The sequence below is a fragment of the Nomascus leucogenys genome, chromosome 22a, assembly GCF_006542625.1.
Source record: "Nomascus leucogenys isolate Asia chromosome 22a, Asia_NLE_v1, whole genome shotgun sequence".
NCBI classification, from domain to species: Eukaryota; Metazoa; Chordata; class Mammalia; order Primates; family Hylobatidae; genus Nomascus; species Nomascus leucogenys.
The window spans coordinates 115,500,517-115,521,397 of NC_044402.1; the positions used below are offsets into that span (position 1 = coordinate 115,500,517).

Here is a 20,881-nt window from a genome sequence, read left to right on the forward strand (position 1 = left end):
TCTGCTTTTGTAACATCACATTTCGACAACTCTGCTGCTCCAGTTGTTACCAGGGAAACAGCTACCTGGCTGCCAACAGCCTAAGCTGTGGGCTTTAAGCTAATCACCACTAAGAAAGACCCTGTGACTTTCCCTCTTAACTTTACCCTCTTTCTCACCTTCTTCTCTCCCTAATGTTTTTCTCCTCCAAGGCCCTGTCACCATTTGTAGTAAAGACTCAACCTATGCTTCCCTGGGAATGGAAAATATGGGTCAAAGTAGCATGAAGCAAAGGTCACTATGGAAAGTTTCCCCAATTGCTACACATGCTATCATTGAAAACAAAATTACATTTTGGTGTGAAAAAGACCTCAGATATCTTATTCCAGCAATTCTTTGCGTGTACCCTACCCCATTTGAAAAAATTACTGTGTCATGTTTGGCGACTATTTCAGAGATATTCACCTGTTCCAATATGATATGTTAGTCCTTTTTATTTCCCTTTCCTACTATTTGTATTTTCAGATTTTTATGCCTATTTGAATATAATTAAGTGGGGAGTTATGGAACCTATATTACTACTTCCCAAGCTGATATTTACCACAGTTTTATGCAGCCTATACAAACATATTTCCCCCCAGTGGTAACGTATGTAAGTAGGAGACAATGTCAATATATTTCACAAGGTGGTTTATAAAATATCTAGACCATATCAAGGCCACAAAATAAAGCTGATGTCATGTGTATAAACATGTTTTTCTTCCCTGACAATTGACAGCTTTCTAGAAATCACTTATATATTGAGAATGTTCTTCATTCATGCACTTGTTAAAAGATAATTTGGCAGGCTTGAATACCAGGACTAAAGGTGTTTAATCACTGTAATTTTGAAATTTTTGAGACTCAAGATCAGATTCCAGTCCCAGGAATTTGTAAAAGTTAGAGACTGATCATTTTGCTTTTCCCGGAAACAGGGTGAGTTAGGTGCTTCCAAAAGCATTCACTATTTAACATTCTAGCATGAAACTTCAGTGTTAAACTTCAGGATTTTATGCCACGAGGAAAACAGCTGCTATTCATAAAGAGAAAGAGCAGTGAGAGCATATAAGTCATCCATAAATTATCCAGATTCACTGCCAACTTTGTTGTAATCAACAAGACCAAACTTGCTGATGGAAGGGGGCCCATCGAGAGCGGCTGGCTGTGCTTTCTTGGATGCCATTAGTTCCTCCTCAAAGTGACAGATGTCAGGTGCCAGCTTTGTAATCAGAGAGTCACTTTTCTCAAGCCTCCCAAGCCTGCCAGAGCAATTCATCAATATCTGATAACCTCTTGCTCAAAGAAAACCCCTCTGCCTAGTGGCCAAAGTCTGCCCAGTTTATAGCAGAGAATAAGAAAGAGATTCTAGAAGAGTTTGGATAAATGTGTTGCCACATTCATGAGAAGCTTAGGCACAGGGGTTGACGTAAATACTGTCAAGAAAGGAAATCAGAAATACTCATACATTTACTTGATAGCAATGTCTTCATTCAATTCTGCAGGAATGTCAAGTACTAACTCATAAGGAATAATAACATTTTCTACCTCAATTTCTATAATTCTATTAACAATAGACATTTACATATTTTTTATTATGATATAAAGGATGTTGTGACCATTACTGGAAACATTTCAAATTCCCACTGGTGGGGTGGATTAGTGTATGTCAGGAAAGCACAAAAAAATTGTTTAATGTGAAGCACTAGGAGACTAAAAAATCTTTGTATAATTCTTGGTAACATCTCTGCGGCCCACGTATATTTTAGGCTACCTGTCTGAACTGAGAGAATGACTCCAAAATTGTCTCCAACAAAATATAAGCACTGAAAGTCCCATACATGACTTACATTGGATCAAACAGATGAATTGAACTCATAAACCATGAAAATAATGAGAAAAAAATATACTCTTCTGTATGTGTTATCAAATCAGATTTTTATAGCTTCAGTATTTTAATTTTTAAAAGCGAAGTGCAGAACAAAACCCAATCGAAAGGCATTTTTAAAGTACTTTTTTTATACTATGGGCTTACTTTAATAAATAAACTTATTGGATTTGTGCTAATTTATTTAACAAGGGAAAGGGATTCATGGAATCATACTATAACAAAGTCAAAGATAAGTGGCTTCATTGAGATAGCAATTAACTTGATTTTCTTGCCAGGATTGAGAATAATTACAGAAGGAAAAGGGGAGAATATTGATTTTATTTACCTTTTTGGTTTAATTTGAATGAGAAAGAAGTAGGACTTGGGCAGCATTAGACTTTTATCAGAATATAAAAAGATAGTATTAAAAAGTGACTTTGAGTTTCTGGTAACTTACGAGATTATCTATCATCACCTGCAAATGTCCTTAGAAGTCTATGTTACTAAAGTAAGATTCTAAGGGTGAAGGTAGCTATGATCTGGAAGAGGATGGGTTGCAAGTCAAAATACTTCAGTTCTACTGCCAGATCTACCATTAACTAGCTCCAAGGTCTTCAGCAAGTCACTTCTCACTTTCTGAGCTGAACCTTACATCTTTAAAAAGGAGGAGTTTCGATGAGAACTGTGGGCAGTGGAGCGAGGCTGAGCAGGAGGCACTAGGGACATCCCACTCCTTCCACGCTCACCTCCATCAATTCATTTCACAAACACACCGTATTTCTTTGAATTTAGGACACCATTGAGGATGTGCCATTATTTTACATGCCATCAAGAAAGAAAGATTACTGCCAAATAAATCGTGACACCCTATCAAATGTATCCCAATTTCAGAGGCCTTAAAAAAAGGGGGAAAGTCAATGTCTTAGAATTGATATAATATGAATAATTGAGCTCCTCTGTTCTGGCAGAGAGAGAGAGCTACATTCTGGAAATAAATGTTGAATGAAGTCTAGATGATCAGACTCAGAGGGTTTAAGAGATTGAGCCCGAGTGTATATGGCTGGCAGAAATGGAACACAAAACCTGATATTCTGATTCCAAGTTCAGTGATCTTCCACCATGTGACTGTGACCCCAAGACAAAGTGGTTAAATTTCAAAGGTAGATGCAGGCCAAATGGAGACACAGAGCTACCAAAAAGAAACTGGTTCGTAGCTAACAACAAGTCTTTTGCATTTTCAGTTGAGAAATGACTTTTCGTTATGCTTTGATATTTTTTGGTGACATACATAGATGCATTCAGAGAGCATCATCTTCGAACACAAAATAATACAATGTGTGTGTATTATATACACACAGTTTTATTATATGCATATACATTTGTACATATACTGTATGCATACATGCTTCTATTTACTGTTTCTATCAAAAGTAATATTTTAAAGGTAGGTATTAATTTTGAAGTAGAAATGGACTCTGTTTCTGTCACAGTTTCTGTGTCAAAGATTTTCTTTACTCTGTGATAATTTGCTTCTGAATACTGGGAACCTGAAAGATAAGTAGAGGGTAGGGGCTTGCAATCATAATTATGGTTGAAGGCATGGATTCAACTTTCTAAATTGGAATTAGGAAACCATTGCATACAGTCCTGAATACAACAGGACTCAAACTAGTTGATGAGAAGTTTACCAAATTATAACTGAAATATAAAAATGCAGCTGTGTGGATCAACCAAAATTCAAATAGAAGAGGTAAAAAATGTAGGTTCAAATACTGGGACAACCCTGAAAGCCTGATGCTGAACTAACAGAAACATGTAGCAGCAACTTGTATCTTATAGGGAGAAATGATCAATTGTCTAAAAGCTTTGGCAAGGTAAGTCTGAAAAGGACAAGTGGATGAACAGGTTCCTCTAACCTCATTATTTCAGAATTCAGCCAGGCCTTGCAATAATTATTGTGCCCCAGTTTTGAAATGTTCCACCTTTGTTTCCACTCCATGAGTGAGTATAAGAAGGGACTCATTATGGGATAAGTACATAAAATAATTTCTACTCAAATACAATCTAAAAATCACATAATGCTTTATCATAAATTCTAAAAAGAAGTAAGATGTTTTGGATTTGGGGTTAATGATGAAGAACGTGCCCAGAAAGAGGTCATGCATCACACTCCTGGTTCTGTCTTCCACTGTGATATGGTTATTAACCCAATCAGTAGCATAACATGAAATTCTTAGTTTCTATAAGTCAGGAGTCAGTGGGAAATGGAGAAGGTAATCGAAGGAGACAAGGTATACTGGAAAGAGAATTTTCTTTGTGAGAGCCGAAATAAGCCATATGTCTATGTCTATGTTTATAGCTCTATCTAGATCTACATTTGGGTTATTTTAGTTACCATGACAACAATCTCTCTGCCTGAACAGTTGTTGTTGTTGTTATTTAAACTTCCTCTGTCAGATCCTAAGTCCTATAGGTAATTTCTTGGGCAAAAAATTACTCTAAGAATTATCATTGTACTCATATTTTATTCAGATTTTGTTTCTCAAAAGCACTTATTAAGTGACTTTTATGTCACTTTTTGAGAAAATAAAATATTGCCTTATCAGCTGCTTTTGTGATTTGTAAGAGGTTTTTCCTTCTGTTTAATTCACAAGGGATAAGTTAGGCTTTTTGAGTTTATAAAGGCATGATGAAAATCATAGTAATTGTTCTATGAACAGGACTTATTCATAACAAGAAGTGATTTTCAACATACCTCATGAAGCCGGAGGTCTTTCTCATAGACAAGCTTTTTTACAAAGGCGGCTATAAATACAACCCAGGCAACCATAAGCACAATTGGAAGAGAATAAGAGACACTGGTTAGGAAGCTGTAAAACAAACAAAAAAAGAAAAATTCAGTGACCAAAATGAATGCCATACTTGCAGAGATTATAATATATAAAGAACTCACTCTCTCTTACATTGAAGTTATGATCGTGTTTTGAAATTGAAAATATCAGTATTACCCCATTATTTATGAAGCGTGAAGCTGATTTAACCTTAGGTCTGTGATTTTTTTAGTGTAATGTTTCAAGAGTAAGAAAAAAAAATCTCTGGATTATTACATAAAATTGCCATATTGTGGCCGGGCGCAGTGGCTCACGCTTGTAATCCCAGCACTTTGGGAGGCCGAGGCGGGCGGATCACGAGGTCAGGAGATCGAGACCACGGTGAAACCCCGTCTCTACTAAAAAATACAAAAAATTAGCCAGGCGTGGTGGCGGGCGCCTGTAGTCCCAACTACTCGGAGAGGCTGAGGCAGGAGAATGGCGTGAACCCGGGAGGCGGAGCTTGCAGTGAGCCGAGATTGCGCCACTGCACTCCAGCCTGGGCGACAGAGCAAGACTCCATCTCAAAATAAAAAAAAATAAAAAAATAAAAAATTGCCATATTGTTTAAATTGTGTTTGAATATGTCCTGTCTGGGAAAATAATTACTATATAGATATAATTGCAAGGCTCAAAACCTTTATGTCTAAACTAAATTCTTATCTAAAAGGCAGATTTAAAATGAGACGATGATTGGTTTACCTAACTAAAAGCTATATCTTCCAAAATTACTGTATGTATAGCTACTCTTAGGAAGATCATGGTTATTATGAAACTAAATTTCTAAAAATGAAATAAAATCTAAACCATTCATTTGTTTTTGTTTGTTTGTTTGTTTTTTAGTAGAGATGGGGTTTCACCATGTTGGCCAGGCTGGTCTCGAATTCCTGGCCTCAAGTGATCCACCTGCCTCGGCCTCCCAAAGTGCTGGGATTACAGGCATGAGTCACTGTGCCCGGCCCAAAGCATTTGATTTAAAATGCAGACAGAGAACTTGGATTCTTCAAAATAATGCTCTGGAAGATGCTTTATACATGGTATAGAAATGTCTATTTTGATGATGTGCTAAACTAGAGAATCACTGGAAGACATCCTCAAGCCCAGATGTATTCCTCAATGTCCTGCTCATGAAGCCTGAAAGTTAAATTGGAGTGGTTCTCAAAGCACCCAAAGAGATTACTAAAACACAAGTTTCTGGGCCCCAGCCTCTGATTTATTATATCTGGGTGGGGCCATCTATTTGCTTTTTAAACAACTTCCCAGGTGATACTGATGCTGCTGGTCCAGGAACCACACCTTAGGAGCCATGGTTCTGACAATTGATGCCCTTATTTGGGCTGAGGCAAAGGCAGTAGATGTTGATGAGAGATTCTAAGTTGCTCTGTTTATATGTTGGGCTCTGCTCAAGCTTTCACTTGGAGAAAGGTCCCAAGGCCATTTCCTTTTTTTTTTTTTTTATTATACTTTAGGTTTTAGGGTACATGTGCACAATGTGCAGGTTTGTTACATATGTATCCATGTGCCATGTTGATTTCCTGCACCCATTAACTCGTCATTTAGCATTAGGTATATCTCCTAATGCTGTCCCTCCCCCTCCCCCAACCCCACAACAGTCCCCGGAGTGTGATGTTCCCCTTCCTGTGTCCGTGAGTTCTCATTGTTCAGTTCCCACCTATGAGTGAGAACATGCAGTGTTTGGTTTTTTGTCCTTGCGATAGTTTACTGAGAATGATGTTTTCCAGTTTCATCCATGTCCCTACAAAGGACATGAACTCATCATTTTTTATGGCTGCATAGTATTCCATGGTGTATATGTGCCACATTTTCTTAATCCAGTCTATCGTTGTTGGACATTTGGGTTGGTTCCAACTCTTTGCTATTTGAATAGTGCCACAATAAACATACGTGTGCATGTGTCTTTATAGCAGCATGATTTATAGTCCTTTGGGTATATACCCAGTAATGGGATGGCTGGGTCAAATGGTATTTCTAGTTCTAGATCCCTGAGGAATCGCCACACTGACTTCCACAATGGTTGAACTAGTTTACAGTCCCACCAACGGTGTAAAAGTGTTCCTATTTCTCCACATCCTCTCCAGCACCTGTTGTTTCCTGACTTGTTAATGATCAGCATTCTAACTGGTGTGAGATGGTATCTCACTGTGGTTTTGATTTGCATTTCTCTGATGGCCAGTGATGATGAGCATTTCTTCATGTGTTTTTTGGCTGCATAAATGTCTTCTTTTGAGAAGTGTCTGTTCATGTCCTTTGCCCACTTTTTGATGGGGTTGTTTGTTTTTTTCTTGTAAATTTGTTTGAGTTCATTGTAGATTCTGGATATTAGCCCTTTGTCAGATGAGTAGGTTGCAAAAATTTTCTCCCATTCTGTAGGTTGCCTGTTCACTCTGATGGTAGTTTCTTTTGCTGTGCAGAAGCTCTTTAGTTTAATTAGATCCCACTTGTCAATTTTGGCTTTTGTGGCCATTTCCTTTTTTAATCTACAAGGCTAAAAAATTACCTCCAAGTACCCCAAGAAAAATGTAAATATTAATGAAGCATGAGATCACTATCATTCAGTATCACTTTAGCATGCAGAAGTGTGTCATTATCAGAGAGATGAGGTGTTTTTTGGTGAGGGTGCAGTGGGAGTTGAGGCCATATTCCATTTTTTTTGTTGTTGTTTCCTAGTAAACTGTATGGCATGGGGTAGGCATTTAAAGAATCCTTCTTGAATGAATTTTGTTTTGGTTCAGGTACAGCCTTGAAGTGATTTCTGGATCTAGAACTAGGCAAAGGCCTTCATTCATTAACAACAAATCCCCTGTAATGTTTCTTCCAAGTGATAGTGTATTTTAGATTTGGTCTAGTATAAAGCAGAAATGTTGGTCTTACAAAGAGGAGGACTAGTGTAGTACCATTTACATTATCTTGGGCAAGTTAATTAGCCTTTCTGGATTTCAGTTTTTTCATCTGGAAAGTATGGACAATAATTCCTGCTCCTACTTACCTTATGAGGTTGTTGGGTGAAACAAATGAAATAATTTATGTGAAATCACTTTATATGCAACAATGTATATGTGTGTAAGCATAATGAACATATTCCCATAAAGAATACAGACTGTACTTATTCTTGTTCTTTAAAGAAACACCCAGGTACCCACCATCCTAGGTACCAAAATTTATAAGGGGAACAAATGAGCAGGTAACTAGATAAGAATTTTAATTGACCCCATAGATCTTTATAATTTGTGCAAGCCATTGCAGTTCACACATAGTTCAGGCAGCAAAGTCCCATCCACAGCAGCCTCCACAACAGCCAGCTAACCTTGAAAGTCCACTTGATGGACTCCTTACCTGCTTCCTCATGCTACTGCTACACTGGGTTACATTACCTCATCTCATTTATAACTGTTGAGGTAGCCAAGGGAGACAGAAGCATTGAAAGAAAGAAAAAAGAAGAGAAAAGAAAAAGCCAATACCATCTGAATTGTATATAAACTGCAATAACTGGGTTGCGTAGCACGTTCAATTCCTTTAAAGTAATATTCAGCCTCAAGCTTTTATATAGGAAGGTGAGCTTGAAAAACATAATCCGCTTATTTTTTAACCATCTACAGAGTGAAGGAAGCATTCAGTGCTACCCAACTGGCAGATTTCTCGAACATTCAAATTGAATTGTCTAAATGTCTAAAAGCATTATTGTTACTTTTTTATTCATCTAGAAAAACCATTTTAGAGATAGAGGATTCCTAGCAAATGAACTGATAGTACATGAAAGTTTCAGGTAGCACAATATTTATCTCAAATAGTTGATCAAAATGTGTTCAAGATTTCTTTTATCAATTTGTTTTCTTAAAATTGATCATGTGCTCAGATTTTTTAAAATCCAATTTGGGAGTTGGAAGGGATTTTAAGATCGTCTTGTTCATCCCTTTCATTTGCCTAGAGGGAGGTAAGCCCAGTGGACAGTGGGGAACATCAAAATCATGCAGCAATGTACTCAGGTCTGAAGTCCAATTATTCCAATTTTAGGGCCAGAATTTTTGGAGAGCTAAGGGTTTTTACAGATCATTTGGCAAACACTTTACCATCATTTTGGTATTGATGAGCAGTTATGATGAAGCTATGCCACTTCAGTGTGAACCCTTTCTCAAAACAAGCATATTACAAAAGTTTGGTGAATGTTGTTCCTTTCATCTAATACATCTGAATGAATGGACTGAAGTGAGTTCTCAGAAAAGTTGTTGATCATTAAAAAGGCTGAAAGTGCACACACTTACTTGTCTTTCATGAAGCAGGGATAAGGAATTGCTTGAACCTGGACTGCTATTTCCTGGGAGTTCCTTCCAGTTTGCAATTCAATGATTGCTCTTTCAATACTATCCTGTAAATAAATAAAAGCCCTGCCATAGATCTGGTTGTGTGATGGAGAATTGTGTGGCCCTGGGGCCCAAATCTTGGTTCTTAGGCTTCTTGTGGTCTGTGCGGTCTTGAGACTCATGCGGATGGTATATTTTATGACAGGAGGAAGAAAGACATTTTCAGAGTCATAGCCTCTGTGCCAGCTTCTGTTGGAAGGAAGCTTAAAAATAACACCTAAAAATAAAATGGCAACAACAGCAGAAAGGTTATTTTATGGTTGACATTATTCATTGTTTGGAGAGTACACAGAGGGGACAGCCAAACAGTTAATTGAGTTAGTAATGTGACAGTAGGTTCAGGTTCTTAATTTACAGAACACATGGTTAATTGGAGGTGTCAACCTCAGAAATTCAAAGCTGGAGTTTAAGAATATAATCACCAATTAAGTAGACAGATCAAATGCACCATTCTAAGCCACTTATTAATATAAAAACACTTTTAGATAAATAATGACTGATTATGAGGATGGACTCAACTTCACTCTGTAACTATGTAATCCTTTTCAATCTTAATTTGAAGTACACCAACAAAATTAGACATACTTAGAGATTATAGTTGGTTGCCTACATGAAAGGTTCTCTTTTCTAAGGACATCAGAGGACCTAATGACCCCCACCCTAGTTTTCTGAGTTCTGGATGAAAGACACGAGGAAAGAATTTGGCCAATTTTAGCACAAAGAGATGCTCAAACCCTAATAGAACAGCACTTACTTCCAAAGAGTTCATTGCTTTTGTAGAGCCTTTTAGCCTCTCTCTCCATTTCGTCTATAGTTTTTGCTGCCTGAATACGGTCATATAATACACAAGAGGAAATATTTACTGTCAGGGAAGATAGTGTGTTAAGCTGATCAATGATGTCAATGTTGTTCTCTAATTTCAGTCTTAGAATGTCTAAAGAGCCAAAGCAAAAGAGACAAAAAAAAATATTATGGTCTTGATTCTGGTCGTAATTAGATGAAATACTGATTTTTTGTAAACACTAAACTAGATTATAGATAACAAAAGGCTGCAGAATTTAGTCTAAAAATATCTAGTATTCTACACCAAAGAAAATGGGTCGTTATGCAAATATTCATTGAGGAGCCAAGCTAGTTACAAATACAGTAAACCTAGGTTCTAAGAAAGATACAAGATAATTTAAAAGTATATTTTGTTACAATTTAATTAACAAAGAACTAAGATGAATAAATTTTTTAAAATCTATGTACATGTAGTTAGAACAAGAACTATAAACCAGAGATGCGAGTTTAGAATAAACTAAACAGAAATGCCTGCTTTGTACACAGAATGTGAATGCACAAACTGAAACAAAGGAAAGTCTATGTAGAGTGCATAGGATAAATAAACTGTATTATTACATAAGCTGTGATATAGAAACATTTAAGATACCTGAAAATATATGCCACATAGTTGTGAGTTTCTAATACTGTTTGACTTAAAATCTTATGTGAGTTACTACTTTTGATATCTGTATTAATCTGACAAAATGATCAGATTTTATTTTGGGTAATTACTCTGGAATAAAGGGGACTTAATTTCTCTTCAATTTTATGATTCTTTATGAGGAAATCAACCGGAACAAAGGGTAAATATGAAATTGCAAGTTAACAAATCATTTGGCCAATTAAATTTTTACTGACTTGATCATCATGAATACTGAGAAGGCTGTGAATATCATAAATCCCTCCTCACAGAACCCAGACATGTCTCTTCCATCGTCCAAAATAGGACTAAATTTCTCACAGAAGACAACTTCTTAAATGCATTTCTCATTAGAATTTAAAGTGAAATGTTTTACTTGATGTAGATGTTGGTGGGGGAGGGGTAAATTGTGGTTGAACAGTGGCCTCCAGCGGCCACTGGAAATCAACACAACACCAAGGAATTATTTAGAAATTCTGGTAGACAGGATCATAAAAATACTTCAAGGGGTCAGAGTCCCCCAAATTCAAACTATATAACCTCTTCAATACTAAGTTACATATGTAATTATACAAACATAAGAGTCTCAGTGCTACGTTCATTTTAATCTTATTTTAAATTCTTAGCCTCACTTCCTAGTTCAGAAGTTAGAAATGACAAAATTTATCTAAGAACTTTGCAGTTTAGCCCTGATGTGTTAATCAAATAGTTCCTTGCCCAAATGATACTTTTAGAGAATAAATCCACTAGTACCTTTATTTAATCAAGCTGGGTTGACTATCGTAATATGTGTACAATCATATACAATACAAATATAGGCATAATTCTTCCCCACTGGTTTAGAACCTAAATCATTTAAGTCCCAGCAGTGCCAGGGAGGGGGAGGGGCGTTTGCTCTGCTACTGCCAAATTCTAATGCTCTCAATCCATTTCTCATACCCATGGTTGCATAGCAACAGTGAATCAGACACAGCCTGAATTAGATGTCTTGCATCCCTTAGGTTGAAGGTAGGGATGTGGCGCAGGGAATGCATAAGTTTAGACAGCTTCCTTTGATCTTCTGCAGCCTCTTCCTTTTAAATGACCAGGTGAGGAGGACCCAACCTTGAATACTGATTTCAGTTTATTTTCTTTTGAGTCTCCCCATTGCGTCTTTCTTGCTTTTGCTAACTCTATATCTCTTCCAATTACATTCTGGATTAGTCAAGTGATACTGAGGCCAGTGGAGATAAAAATGTTAAATGTAGCCAGAAATAAATAATTTCATTTTCCCTCATCCTTAAGGACTTGCCTTTCGTCGAGTCACTAAAATAAAGTGATCCCTTACTTCTAACAACCTACCTATGACTGAAGAAAAAAAACTGTATTTATATTGCATTATAATAATAATAATAATTTTTTTTTTTGAGTCAGGGTTTTACTCCTGTCACCCAGGCTGAAGTGCAGTGGCATGATCTTGGCTCACTGCAACCTCCGCCCCCCAGGTTCAAGCAATTCTCCTGCTGGGATGACAGGCGTGCACCACCACGCCCAGCTAATTTTTGTATTTTTAGTAGAGATAGGGCTTCACCATGTTGGCCAGGCTGGTCTCGGACTCCTGAATTCAAGTGATCTGCCCGTGTCTGCCTCCCAAAGTGCTGGGATTATAGGCGTGAGCCATCACGCCTGGCCTACATTGTAATTATTGAAACTAACTACAGACACTGGGCATCCAAATAATCATGACTGCTTGTAATTGTACAACTAACTGGGAAGAAGATAGGGGGGATATATCCAGGGTCTCATTTTTCTTTGAGTAACTAGCTAGACACTAAGTACAGAAGAAAAGGGGGAAAATGTTATCATATGGAACAATGTTGTTTATATTTCTGACGTGACTCATGAATAAAAGCTTTGTGAATTTGGACTTACCGAGTTCATCTATCTGTTTCAATAGTTCAACAGCATCAAGTCCCACGGAGAACTTTACAAAAACTTGCACAAAAGGGTTCCTTAGAGTATTCTAACAAATAATAATTAAAAATCAGTTTCAATACAAGAAAAATCATGTTTGACATTGTCTCTCTAATAACCACCACAGTGAAGTGCAGTAACCACAACTGGGCATTATCAATGCACTGTCTCGCAATGGCTCACAGAGAAATCCTTGAGAAGAAAAGAGAAGATTGGGGGCTGGTAATGACTTGACAGGCTGGGCTGTTGCTTGTCTATAGATACAAATTGGTCAGCATGCACAGTGGCCAGATGTGACTACAATTATCAACATTAGAAATTTATATTCAATTTAACAGAATTTTTCCTCATAGCTATATTATTCCTTTTTAATGTATACTATACACAATGTTGTGATTCATGGTTGAACTCTGTTCACTTGAAACAAAACTCTTAAAAATCATGATGTCTCCATGGAATTTGACATCACAACTAATTTATATTTAAGTTCTACTACTTCCTAGTCTGAAGCTTTTAGCAAGTATCTTTTCCAGTCTCAGGTAACCTTTCCGTGAAGTAGGTAAGAATGCCTCATCACATCAGAATAGTCCATTTCAATTATTATAATATTATTTTTGTACTGTCATCAGTGCAACTATGTGAATATGAAAGAATAAATTGATGATAAAACTTTAAATTCTATCAATGGAAAGACTGAAAAATTAAAAGAAAAACATAATTCTTTAAAATATAAAGGCCTTTATAGCTATTTGCCAAATTAGAAGACATAACTTCTATCACTCTAGGAGTACTATTACCTAATATTTGTTGAGCTCTTATAATACCATGTGCTGGGCACCATCTTACAGAGTTTAGCTTGACTTTCTCACTTCATTTACAAGAACACTTTGAGGTAAGTGCTATTATTACCTCTAAGTAATAGATGACAAAGCTATGGCTAAAGAAGCTATGTAAATTCTCCTAAGGACACACAATTAATAAGGGCTAAGGGAAAAAATGAAGGAGAGAATTCAACTCAATTAAAGAAATGTTTTTTCATCATATGTGTAAATTCATGGCCTGGTTTTTATGTAACTGAGGCTTGATTGTCCTTTTAGAGCCCCGTTTGGTACAACATATTCTCATGTCCTTCTTAGTAGTGTGTTTTGTTTTATTGTCATGGGGATGAGTGATTAACATATTAGTCGAGCACATATATGATAGAATTAGTTTGCTAAATCCATAGCTACTGAGGGTTCTAAGAGCAGCTGGTGGCATGTAGACTGATGGCTAGCTATCATGCAGCTGCATGCTGTGATAACAGTCCTTTAAGATGTTTATCAGGAATTAACTTCTGCATCTTGGAAAATCTGTATCAGAGCATTACTAACAAATAAAGTACTGTGTTAGTTGCAATCTGGAGACAATCCATTAAACCCTATTTCAGTTCTCCCATCACTCCTTTTACAATCAATCATATGACATCTAATAATAGGTACAATGTATATTATTTGGGTGATTGATATGCTAAAAACCCTGATTTGATCAATACTAATCCATGCATGTAGCAAAATTGCATTCGTATCACATAAATGTATAAAAAATTTTAAAATACCAAAACACCAAATGCTTCCACATATGTGATCTTCACAAGTCTGTCATTACCAATATACTAATTTTAGAGATCCATAAACTGCAGTTCACGTACTTTAAGTCATTCACCTAAGGGTTCACAGTGGCAAAGCCAGTTCTTGTGCCAAAAGCTTAAAATTTCAAATTCTGTGCATATTTACAATATTAAGTTTTTCCTCAATAATTGAAAATAATTAATTTTGTTCTGGACAGAATCAAGATCCTTCCATTAGATGATGATCCCTTTATGAACACAATCCCAGAGATTCCAGCAAATTACAGTACTTTGAAACCATTATGTATAGAACATGTCCTGTTAATTCACCACTTTAGCTGACAAAACTTTTCTTAACAAAATCATATGTGGCTTTTTTTTCTCCTCCTGGAAAAAAAGTCTTAGGAGAAAATAGCAATGTATTGTTCAGGAAAATATATTTGTCATGAAGTACTATCTAAGTAGCCTTCGTTATCTGAGACTCACTAGAAAAGACCACTTAAAATGAGCATGCTTAGAATTAGAACCAAAAATTAATAGGAAATTGTGGGGAAGACATTTGATGAAAAGTTTATGTTTATTAAATATATTAAATATCTCTTTTAGAAATTTATTTAATCATTTATAATAAAATTTGGGTTGTAATTATAACTATGCGTTAATTGTTAGTCAAAACAAAGACTGAATAAAAGCACCTTTGGAGTATAATTTTTCTGACCATCTCATATCGTATAACATCCTTCATTCTAAGTTTAACTTCCTAAGCATGATCATACAAAAGGGCATTATTTTCCCAAAAATATTTTAGGGCTCCATTAATCTTCCAAGGACCTCTCTTGGATATGCAAGCCAGTCTCTTGAAGCCCCTAGGTTGTCACCATTCCTGCCAATTTTCTTTTCTCCAACTGATTACTGGGCTAATTCTGCTGCTCCATCTTCAGTTGTCAATAGCTCTGTGAGTGGAATATTTCCCCACATTATTTGCATCATCTTCAGAAATTCCTGCCTTTTTTTTTTTTTTTTTGAGATGGAGTTTTGCTCTTGTTCTCCAGGCTGGAGTGCAGTGGCACAATCTCAGCTTACTGCAACCTCCACCTCCCGGGTTCAAGCGATTCTTCTGCCTCAGCCTCCCAAGTAATTGGGATTACAGGCGCCTGCCACCACGTCTGGCTAATTTTGTATTTTTAGTAGTGATGGGGTTTCTCCATGTTGGTCAGGCTGGTCTTGAACTCCCGACCTCAGGTAATCCGCCCTCCTCAGCCTCCCAAAGTGCTGAGATTACAGACGTGAGCCACCACACCTGGCCTAGAGCACTTTTTCCAATTATAACTTTTGCTTCCTTAAGTGGCCTTAAACGTAAATTCAGATAAATACGTTAATGAGAACACCTTGTCTATAACATGTTAAACTGAATTTGGAATTTATTAACACATGTGTCATAAATTTCTACCATGGAATTCCCCAAGTTTAATGTTCTCTAGCCTATTGGTATTTTAGGAATTCTGGTTAAGATAGCAAAGGAGAGTAATTTAACGGAGAGAAATCAATAACAAGCATTTTTTATAGCATTTTAAACTTTTGAAAAACTGATTTACATCACTAGTTATGTCTCTAGATCAACTTGTAAGATGTCTGCTCTGAATTACAGACAGAGGAGCTGCAGTACCAGAGGTGAAGTTAGCCAATTATGAACATGAGTGATATAGATCAGTTACCCTGTCTCAGACCTTCTCTCTGGAAGAGAGGCAATTTAATCTGTTGAATACGGAAAGTTACTCTCTTCCCATTCACATAATGAAGGCAATTAAAACCTCAAAGAATTCAAATTCCTACTAAGTTGAATGACAGAACCATCTCATACCTGGAGCATTGGAATTGCCTGGTTTAACAGATGGAAGGAATTCATGAAAAGTGGCGACTTATCCATCCACTCTTGAGATTTTTCTCTTAATTCTGCCAGCTGTCTCAGAGTTACATTGGACTTAATGACAAACAAAAGAAATGTGATCCATTAGTATTTTGTCTATATTTTAACAAGGTATCTTAAGGTTGTTTTGTTACATAACTTCAAAAGACAGTTCTAAAACATGAAGTTAGTACAAAAAAATTGTCAGAAATTTCCCACATGGTCAAAAGTTTCAAATGACAGCTTTTATAGGGTCAAGTTCATTTATAAAAATTCTGGATAATTTAGGGTTTGATTCATGTCCAGAGTGAGTTTATAGCCAAAATGAAAGCATGACTTCTGGAGTTCTTACCAGTTTTTCATTTTTACCAACGATACACTTAATTTTACTACTAAAGAAACATCCTAGTTCAAGGATAGCAGAAGAATATTCTCATGTATTGCTGCTGAGAATAGATGTTAGAGGTTTTTGGAAAGCAATTTGACAATGGCTATTAAAATAAAATACAATATCCTTCAACCCCTCAATTCTGAACATTCATCTTATTGAAATAAAAATACTGCTACATAAAACCATATGCACAAGAATATTTATTGCCACATTGTTTACATTAGCAAGAAAAACACACACACAAAACATTGGAAACAAAATTAATGCCCAACACCTGATGATTGGATGAGTAAATTTGGTGTTATAAAAAAAATTTGCAATTTCTAAAAAGAATGAATTAAATTATACCTATTGAGTTGGAAAAATTTCCACAATGTATTCTTGTATGAGAAAAACTATATATAAAAAAGGATTAAAATGCAGTATCATTTTAATAATGCAGTGACCTCAAAGAACTCTCATATGAACATATGTGGTATAATAATCTATAAAGGATTGGAGTATTAGAATAAATTATAGGAAGATGCATATATGAATGCTAACATAGTTTATATGAAAGGAAGAATAGGATCAAGAGAAGAGGAAAAGGGGAGGTGAGAACCAAATACAAAAGGGGGAAAAAAAAAAGAGACCACGCTTAAAACATAAGCTCATATGCTGCTGAGGTTGTGGAGAAAAAGGAACACTTATACACTGTTGGTGGTAGTGTAAATTAGTTCAGCCATTGTGGAAGACAGTGTAGCAATTCCTCAAAGACCTAAAGACAGAAATAGCATTCGACTCAGCAATCCCATTACTGAGTATATATCCAAGGGAATATAGGCCATTCTATTTTAGAGATACATGCATGCATATGTTCATCACAACACTATTCACAACAGCAAAGACACTGAATCAACCTACATCCCTAACAATGATAGATTGGATAGAGAAAATGTGGTACATGTACACCATGGAATACCACACAGCCATAAAAAAGAATAAGAGCATGCCCTTTGCAGAAACAGGGATGGAGCGGGGGGCCATTATCCTTAGCAAACCAGCACAGGAATAGAAAACCAAAAACCACATGCTCTCACTTAAAAGCGGGAGTTAAATGATGAGAACACATGGACACAGAGAGGGGAACAGAAGGGTGGAGGGTGGGAGGAGGAAAAGGATCAGGAAAAATAACTAATGGGTACTAGGCTTAATACCCGGGTGATAAAATAATGTGTACAGCAAAACCCCATGACAGAAGTTTACCTGTGTAACAAACCTGCACTTGTACCCCTGAATTTAAAATAAAAGTTAAAAAAAAATCAACAAATAATTGTTCATTCAAACTGAAAAACAAAGTTCATATATAACTTAATTTATGCAAAACTACATAGGAATATATAGTGAGTAAAGCAAATAAGGTATTAAATCACAATTTTTATAAAAATGGACAGAGATCAAATTGAATGTTCTTTGATAATAATGATCCCTCTCCATTATTCTGTAGAATATAAAAATAATGTTATGTTCATATAATTATAGTTGAATGGCCAAGTAATGGTGAAACAGAGATTTTTCTTTTACTTTAGCTCTGTCATTTTAAAAGTACTAAGTTTATAATTCAAATAATTAAAGCCAACTTTAAAGTGAGAGGAAAATACTATTATGGTTAAATGAAGTAAATGGTAAGTATAGTTAATAATGTTGTCTTATTCGACATCTATCTTCTGTATAAATGAGACGTTAAATGTACAACTAAATTGTACAACTAAATATGAAGCCAAGAATCTATACTTCAGGGATTGTTTTTGTTCCAACTAGTTATATAATGCTCAATATTACTTTTTCTAGTACAATAATTTTTACATACTTTGAAAGTTAGACACCAGTTGTAGAGAACTTTTCTGCTTTTTGAGATAAATGGAAAAATCTGAGGTCTTGCTTCAACTAACCTCATTCTCAAATGTTAACATGGTTCATTTCTCTTCAAAGGGCTCCCACCCAATCTATACTGCTTGCACATATCCAGGGCAGAAGTTGAGAATTTTACTAACAGTTTCAGAAAGCCAAGGATAATAATAATAGTAGGTAAGATAGAAATAAATCAGTCAGCTAAAGTAAATTTGGAAGTTGACTACTTTAAAAAAACATCTTAATACTCAAAATAGAAACTGAGTTATAATGGTCAAACCTTTTCCATTATTGCCTTTGTGACTGGGTTATATGGTGCATACAAAATTCTTCCCAACAACATAGGTTTCAAGAAAGCCCAAATCACAGGTCCAGCGGGCATGTTAATGATGTCTTTATAAAGGGAGAAGCAAAATGGTGCTGGAAGAAAAAAGTGAAATAAAACCATTTAATAGATGTACTTCAAATCCATTTCCTCATGGCAAATTGACGCAGATTATTCTTATCACACCCAAAAATACATGCTCTAGTACTTCCTATATTATTAACAGATGTGAGGCATCTGGTGTCAAAGTAAGAAAGCACAGTAACAAATCTTTTTTAGGTGAGAAAGTTTAACCCAATAAGCAAGCCCAGAATAAGTGATGGCATTTTGCCAAGAGGAGATAGAAAATGTTCTATCTATCTAGCCACATTTCAGAATGGCTAACAGATCCATTTCACCAGCATTTACTTTTTTAAAAAATACACTAAAACCAACCACTGGGATAGTACCAGATACAAAAGAGCTGTTCAATAAATGTTTGGTGAATGAATAAAAAGATGAATAAATGAATCCAATTGCTATACTAAACACCCATATATTATTTGAATGAGCTCACTCATCACATGTTGCATCTCCAAGTTTATAGATCAAGTAAATGGTTTTGATGTGCCACTAAACGTTTATGGTTCTGCTGCAGTCATGCAACTCTACCATGTGTGATAAAAATTCTAATTCTAGAAAGTTAGGAAAAAAATATCAACCCAAACAGATTTAAGGCAAGTTTTTATATTGTCTAGAAGGCTCAGTGATGACTGACAAAATCTAAGTGTAGTATTGTAGTTAAGAGGGTAGTCTTTGTAGCAGAGTACCTGGGTTCAAATGACAGCTCAGGCACTTCCAAGTTGAGCAACACAGGCCAGGTTACTTACCCTCCTTGTACTTCATCTCCCTGTACTAAAGTGAGTTAATGTATATAACATTCTTGACATGTGGTAAGTGCTGTACAATTATTTTCTATTTTTATTCTTGGGGAAAATTAATACTTCATTTATCATAAAAAACTAAGACAGAATAGACAATATTCTTATTGTCATTAAGAACAATTGTCATGCTTATTTTAAAGTATACTCACTGGTATTTATGGGAATTCCATATTTTGAAGCAATTTGCTCTTTAGTTAATTTATAAGTCAAAAAATCCTTGGTGTGGTTGCCTTTTGGCCTCTGGGAAGAGGGCAGCATGGCAGTTAAATATTCAGTGGTAATTCCTTGGGAACATAATGCTTGGGAGATGGTGCTAAATGATCCTTGTGGTGTGTTCATTCGGTTGCTTCTGTACATTGCCTGTGAGACAGAAATCCACAATTTATTGACACTATATGAGCTTCAGATGCTACTGAAAACAACAGAGGAAGAGAACCTGATAATACTTAGAGTATCCTTACAGTTTCCATAATTCCTTTTATACGTGTATCCCAAATGTAAATGAAGAACAATAAACTTCACTAATTAAAGTGGCAAAAATTGTTGCTAGGTAGAAGAGTTTTCTTGTAGGTGGTTTTTTTTTTCAATGTACTATGATTGAAGCTGAATGTATTATAACTACTCAATATGACAGAAAGCATTTTTCAACAAGAACATTACTGGGTGACTTTTCTACCTGTGTTAATGGAACACTTCTGGGCAGATGCATTTGTTTCAGGGATCTCATTTTGTCTAGCAGCGGATGTGTGCCGGAAGCCATCTGACTGAGAATCTCTCTTAGTCTTATGAAAAGCTCCATCATCTTTTCTACCGGCTTTTGATCTTTCCTCGGGAAAAACACCTAACAGAAACAGAATAAAAACAAATGCTTTATGTGGAAAAATCGAATCCTCATGCATTGTTGGTAAAGTTGTAAAAAGGTACAGCCACTTTGGAAAACATTTTTGAAGTTTATTAAATAGTTAAATGTAAACTTACCACTCAACCTGACAATTCCATTCCTGGGCGTTTACCTAAGAGAAGTGAAAACATGTCCACACAAAGATTTGCATGTGAATGTTTATAGCAGCATTATTCACGATAGCCAAAAAGGGAAAACAATCCAGGTGAGTGGACAAAGTATATATTCTTAAAATGGAATACTATTTGGCAATAAAAGGAAATGAAATACTGATACATGTATAATATGTATGAAACAAAAAAAATTATATTAAGTGAATGAATCCAGGCAAAAAGACCACATATATCTTGATTCAATTTATATGTAATATCTTTTTAAAAAGGCAAA

The 20,881-nt window shown here is 35.8% G+C and overlaps 1 protein-coding gene across 1 annotated transcript in view; it reads right to left on the minus strand.

The window, feature by feature from the left end:
* Positions 1–20,881, minus strand: part of ABCA12 (ATP binding cassette subfamily A member 12) — a 216,674-nt gene that overhangs the window by 61,692 nt on the left and 134,101 nt on the right. The window contains exons 16-23 of the mRNA XM_030802777.1: positions 20,270–20,434; positions 19,743–19,953; positions 18,626–18,765; positions 16,020–16,139; positions 12,511–12,601; positions 9,889–10,068; positions 9,036–9,351; positions 4,641–4,755 (exon numbers count right to left, since the gene is read on the minus strand). Coding sequence (XP_030658637.1) covers positions 4,641–4,755; positions 9,036–9,351; positions 9,889–10,068; positions 12,511–12,601; positions 16,020–16,139; positions 18,626–18,765; positions 19,743–19,953; positions 20,270–20,434 — 1,338 coding nt within the window. The remainder of the gene's footprint in view (positions 1–4,640; positions 4,756–9,035; positions 9,352–9,888; positions 10,069–12,510; positions 12,602–16,019; positions 16,140–18,625; positions 18,766–19,742; positions 19,954–20,269; positions 20,435–20,881) is intronic.